The following is a 6459-nucleotide window of genomic DNA, read 5'->3' as shown; positions in this document are numbered from 1 at the left end:
TTTATTTGGCCCAATTAAAACTTCATCAAGAAATACATTACTGCTTTTAAAGACAAAGTTTCACTGTTACCATTATCTGTGCTAAATCTGAAAGTCTGTGTGGTTGAAGGTACAGTCAGGGCATTATGATGTGGAGTAGTGACAGCAAGGCACTACCCTCTGGACTTTGGGTTTCCACTATGGCAATCACCTCCCTATGCTATATAAATACAGATGTGAAACCCCAACCTTCACACTTGTTCTTCAGACAGGACAGCGTCAATCAAAACACACTGACACAGGTAAGAACTTTCACACTTTTTTGTAAATTCAAAATAGAGCACTATTTACATTTATGTAAAGGACAGAGACACTCATTAAACGTGTTTTTTTTTTTTTTTTTTTACTTATAGACTAAAACTGAACACCATGAAGGTTCTTGTGGTTCTTGCACTTGCTGTATTTACAGGTGAGAAATTCAGAGAAAATTACTTTAAGAAAATGCTTTAAGGCTTGATAAATTTACAGAATCTATTAGCAATACCATGTGATCAAACTGAAATGCTCCATCAACAGGTTGCCAGGCTAACCTATTCTCTGCTGATGAGCCCAAGCCACAGCTGGAGCAGCTGACTGATGCATTCTGGAGCTATGTTTCAAAGGCAACACAAACCGCAGAGGAAACCGTCAAGATGATCAGGTCTTCCCAACTGGGACAGGACGTCAAGTCAGTCAAGAATATTTACCTGCAGGACACTGTTATTTAGACTATTTCTTATGCCCTGATATGAAACTCAAATGTCCTTCTCCATTTAACAGTGCTAGACTGACCCAGAGTGCCGATGTGGCCAGCGAATATGCCGTCACCCTCAAGAAACAGATGGATCCTCTGGCTGAAGAGCTGATGACCAGAATCACCAAAGAGACTGAACTGTTGAGGGAGCGTTTGGGCCAGGACCTGATCACTGTGAGAGACCAGCTGGAGCCCTATGCCGACAACCTCAAGAGCCAGATCCAGCAGAGAGTGGAGGAGCTCAGGACAGCCATGACTCCATATGCAGAATCCCTGGATTCTGAGACCCTGAAGGCCACTCTGCTCCAGAAGAGTGAGGAGCTGAGAGGAAACCTGGAGCAGAGCGTGAAGGAGCTGCAGGCTCAGCTGGAGCCCTACACTGCTGAAATCAAGGAGAAGGTTGACCAGCGTCTGCAGGAGTTCCAGAAGACCGTGACCCCTCTGGCTGAGGATCTTCAGGCCCAGATTAGAGAGAGAGCCCAGATGGTCCAGCAGAGTCTCACACCCTACGCTGAAGACCTGAAGGAAAAGCTGGACCCCTACGCACAGGACCTGAAGGACCAGCTCACCTCCCTGTACGAGTCCTTCATCAAGAGAAGTTAGATGCTTCAAAGACTTCTTACTTTGTCATTAACAGAACTACAGAATTACTCTATTTGACATATTTGATCCGTGTTTTCCTCCATTCATTCAACCTACCATGCCTTACACTAAAGCCAAAAAAAAAAAGTTTGATACAGTCTAATAAATTACAGTATGCAAAATCAGATGTCATTCACATTTGCAAATTCTCTCTTTTTTTGTTTAACAGTGGATATTTATTTAGAATAAATAAGAAACTTATTATTTCTGTGAAAAGTTTGTGTGATGTTCCTGTTTCTTGCAAGTTTACAAATGCCCCATTTTATTTTAGTTATGAATCAATAAAAAATAAACAAATAATAATAATAAAAAATTACAAAATGGTGCTTTTGTTGAAAGGAGTAAGTGAGATACATATTAGTAAATCAAATAGCAAATCTCTGACAAGACAAAAAAAGAATATCAAACAAACAAACAATAAAAATTGAGGAGGCAAACCCAAAGGACAATTTTGGAAGGGCACTCTTGACAACAGCCCTAAATTAAACAACATAAAATATAGTCCTGGATAAGTGTTAAACAATCATAGTCCTCCTCCAATCTAAACAATAAATTGGCCCTCAAACATGTAAATTCTGCTGAAATACCATAGTTATTGTTGTGACGTGACATCAAAGGCCTTTACTTGTTTTTAAGTGTCCATTGCTTTTAGCTACACAGTTTGCCAATCTTTTATGGTTTGCTTTGAACGTGAGGATCTGTTGTGACAAAGTCCCAATCAGGAAATTTTGATATGGAGTAATCATGACAGTCAGGCACTGGACTTTGGGTTTCTATTGCAACAATTTTTTTCTCTCTGGTATATAAATGGAGATATGCAACCACTACCTCCACAATACCACTTCAGATTAAACAGCATATACACACTGACGCAGGTAATTAATAAAGGTTTGTAATTATTATTTTAATATATTTATTATTATTTATTAATTTTATTTTATTTAACAAGTAATTAATGCAAGGGACTCAGATCTGTAATTTCCTTACAGGCAAAAACTGAAAATGATGAAGGTTCTCCTGATCATTGCATTGGTGGTGTGTACAGGTTAGACATATTACAAAAAAAAACTAAATTCGCCGATATGAACAGAAATATATTTTCTGTCTTCAAATATATTATGTGCACCCTATTCATATTCTGTTTTCTTGTGCAAGGCAGAAAATATGTGAATAAAATGGATTGTTCACCAAATGAAAATTCTGCCATCATTTACTCACCTTCATGTTGTTCCAAATGACTTTCTTCTATGAATGGGGAGAGGTATAGCTGGAATCAAATGTAGAGTAAGATTTAATGAAAATAAGATTCAAAATAATATGAACAACAACAACATTTAAAAAAAAAATCAGGATCAGAAGTGAGAACACCAAACAAACAGCCATACAGGGAAAAGACCTGACAAAGAACACTGGAAACATGCACAAGGGCTAACATCAACAATTAAGACTAATAAACACAGGGAACCAATGAAAAAAAGCCCAAACATGGCACAAGAGCAGGAAACACTTCAACATAAGTCCAGGGTCAAACACAGGGAACATGCAACAGAAACTTAATTGAAAATATTTTGAAGAATGCTGGTAACCAAACAGTTTTGGTGCCCATTGACTTCAATTGAATGGGAAAAAAATACACATGAGACACCTCTCAAAATATCTTATATTCCACAGACAAAAAAAATAATAATACCGGATTGGAATGAATTGAGGGTGAGTTACGAATTACAGAATTTTTATATTTGGGTGAACTATCCCTATAAAGTTGACAGGAATATTTGTATAAGACATAATAATGAAACATAATTTATCTTGAATATACAGTATTTCAGAGAAGTTGTCTAAGGCCCCATCCACACTACTGCGTTTTAGTTTAGAAATGGATAATTAAAACGAATACGATCTCCGTCCACACCAGTGTTTTAGCTGTGTATTAGAATTGATCTCCGTCCACATTAAAATGACTGAAAACGCGGATCACGTGACCATTCACCAACACTGGGCATGCGCGTGCCGGTGTAAACACAACTTCATTGATAAAATTATCCCACCATGCTCTGGGTTAACCCCAAACCGATGCTCCATGTACGGTCAACGCCGCCGCTGCACACGGGAATTGTCACAGATCGCTCGAATAATAGCTTGACTCCGGCGCATGTAGGCAGTTATAGCGTTGTAAAATGCAGAATTTACTTGTACAACAGCTGCTAGCAAAGATATACGCCATGACTGATGACACCCAATCATAGAGCCGAGCGTGAGCCTCTACTACGTCTTCGTTTCTGAAGTCCTCCGTCTTGACCCGTCTACACTAAAACGCCCTCCGGAGATTCAAAACGAAAAACGGATCGGCAGCGTTTCTAAACTTCTCCGTTTTGGGTCTCCGTTTTTGCCGTTTTAGTGTGGACGGGAGGTGCAAACGTAGCAAAAGGTCTCAGTTTTTAAACGAAAACGCAGTAGTGTGGACGGGGCCTAAATGTCATAAAGATCCCCACAAAGGGTACAAACCAAACCAACAGCAGGAACTTTGGATTTGTCCTTTCTGATTACTTTTTATTTACTTCAACTGGTCTTCGGAATATTAATAAGACACTCTTTTATTCCGTCCGGCTATTTTCGCCTTCAAAATCCATTCATTCTTCTTCTTCTTCTTCTTCTTCTTCTTGCAGCTGGCATCCAAAAAGTTGCATTACTCCTAAGAGAGAGAAAGAACTGATCCAAACCTGGGCTTTATAAAGAGCTCAGCCAGTTGCAGCCACTGACGAATGGGCGGAGTTCCAAGTCCCACCAATCAGCTGCCGGACCAGTCACAGAAGCCATCTTGCCTGTTAGAAAAACACAAACACACAAACCACAAGCAATACGAGAAAAAAAAAGACTATAAAACGAACCCAGAACTCTGGGGACGTAACAACATTATTGGTATCCGAAAAGCTCTGCACTTTCATCAGGTTGCCAAGCCAACCTATTCTATGTTGATCAGCCCAAGCCACAGCTGGAAAAGCTGACTGATGCACTCAAGAGCTATGTTGACCGGGCCACACGCACTGCAGAGCAGTACCTTCAGCATTTCTAATGCAATGAACTGACAATGACAGACTATCAAAAAATGTCGATATGGCCAGCCAGTACACCATCAACCTGAAGGAACAGATGGATCCATTGGCTACAGATCTGATGACCAAAATCACTAAAGGTGCTGACATTCTGAGGTAGCGTATAGAAGAGGAAGTGAGCACTTTGAGGTGTGTACTAAAGCCCTACATTGAATATGTGACCAGTCCATTTCAGCAGGGAGCGGATTACATAAGAGAATCCCTGGATTTTGAAGACCTAAAGGCCACACTTCTCCAGAAGAGTGAGGAGCTATAGAGAGCCTATAGCAGAGCGTGAATGATCTGCGGACTAAGCAGAACCCCTCTACCTGAGAGAAAAGCTGGATCTCTATACTCAGGACCTGAAGACAGATCACTGGCCAATTTGGACGATTTGCTTTGTTTTATTAAAAAGATGGCATTTTTTCCCCTATGAATTAACATTTTGAATCCAAAATCAAAGTGGTCATGCTTTTTTTTATTCAGCACTAACCACTCAAACAGGCCAAAATGTAGATTTCCTCCAAACATCTGTACTGATGGTCTGTTACCATCTGTACTGATGGTCTGTTTCGGCAAATATATATGCAGAAAACATCTGAACATTTTAATATATGTCTATTTATTTTGGAATCATGTGTATTCAAAGTTGCATTGATTATAATTTTCTTCCAAAAATGGAGTTGTAGAATGTACAAAATGTATTTGTTTTAGAAAGTAATGACAGAGAGATCTATTGAAAGAGTTTTTCATTTTTCGTTATGCCACAAGACACCATAATGTTTTAACACAATGCTAAACTGTTAGCAGATGTGCTAAATATATACAGTATAAGCACAATAAATTCTCTAGAAAAATACACATGAATCTTTTTTTAGGGTGACCAGGTTTCTTTAATGAAAACTAAAACATTCTTAGAACATGACAAAGAACAGACACACCAATGATAAATTTTATCACATGCACTTACAGGAAGCATTAAACAACAGCAGCCATTTATTTAAGAACAAAAATATATTCACACCATAAAACTCACTAGTTTTTAAAAAAACACATAGGCTACATTGTTAAAATACTGATAAAGTGGTATCAGTCGAACTTCTATGAATAAAACAAACTACCTCAATTTTATAACTGGAGTCTGGATGTGTAGCTGACGTTCGACCAGGAGGCTTAACGGGCTATTTGCTGAAAGGAATAGGCCTACTAAATATGCAGGTTAATTATAGATAAAGTAAGAGAGAAACACACCTGTTCACCGGTCATTTTCCACAGCTTTTCCACAGCGCCCCCGCCCCGCAGCGCGGGTATAAAACAGGAAGCGGGCGCACGCACACACTGTCTTTCACTTCGGAGCCGAGTTTCTGTGAGACTTCTGTCTAAAAGAATTCAGCGCTTTGAAGACTTCAAATGAGATCTCTCTGCCTGCAGTGTTGGTGTGACGGTGCGATCAGCGGTGGCCGCGAGCAGTGCAGCTCTCAACTGCTGTTTCACAGCACTATTGTCTGTTTGTGTGTGTCGTTTCTGTGTGTGTGCATTCACACTGTGGCTACCCCTGGGCGCCTCAGCACTGTGAGAGTATTTTCCAACCTTTTTTATTTTACTAAAAGAGCAACACAAGCGGACCCTGCGTCTTTTTCAAGATGTCATTCCGCTTGTGCGTTTCTGGATGCCGTCGTTCCCTGGCGCCAGCAGATGGCCACAATAGTTGCATCTCGTGTTTGGGCATTCAACAAGCAGCTTTTGTGGATAGTTCATGTTCCCATTGCGGGAATATGACTATCGCAGCACTTAGATCGAGACTCGCTTACCTCAAGGGAGGTGCAGTCCCCTCGCCTATGCCCCGATCTAGTGCTTATTCTGCCTCGCAGAATAGGCCTACTTCAGCGCATGGCTGGGTGATCTGAGGATCACCGTGAGGGCTTCCCCGTCGAGGCAATCTCCGCGGGCCCC

The 6459-nt window shown here is 40.4% G+C and overlaps 1 protein-coding gene across 1 annotated transcript; it reads left to right on the top strand.

Annotated features, from left to right (window-relative positions):
- Positions 1 to 221: 221 nt before the first annotated feature.
- On the top strand, positions 222 to 1630 carry LOC130101780 (apolipoprotein A-I-like). Its single transcript, XM_056267628.1, has 4 exons — positions 222 to 281; positions 393 to 448; positions 556 to 706; positions 799 to 1630. Exons 2-4 carry the CDS (start codon positions 409 to 411, stop codon positions 1373 to 1375), a joined length of 768 nt encoding a protein of 255 aa, XP_056123603.1. The 5' UTR covers positions 222 to 281; positions 393 to 408; the 3' UTR covers positions 1376 to 1630.
- The last annotated feature ends 4829 nt before the right edge of the window (positions 1631 to 6459 follow it).

The sequence above is a fragment of the Rhinichthys klamathensis genome, unplaced genomic scaffold, assembly GCF_029890125.1.
Source record: "Rhinichthys klamathensis goyatoka isolate OS25496 unplaced genomic scaffold, OSU_Roscu_1.1 h1tg000262l_1, whole genome shotgun sequence".
Taxonomy (NCBI): domain Eukaryota; kingdom Metazoa; phylum Chordata; class Actinopteri; order Cypriniformes; family Leuciscidae; genus Rhinichthys; species Rhinichthys klamathensis.
Note: the sequence above shows the minus strand (reverse complement) of the source record. Positions and strands in the feature narration are given on the sequence as shown.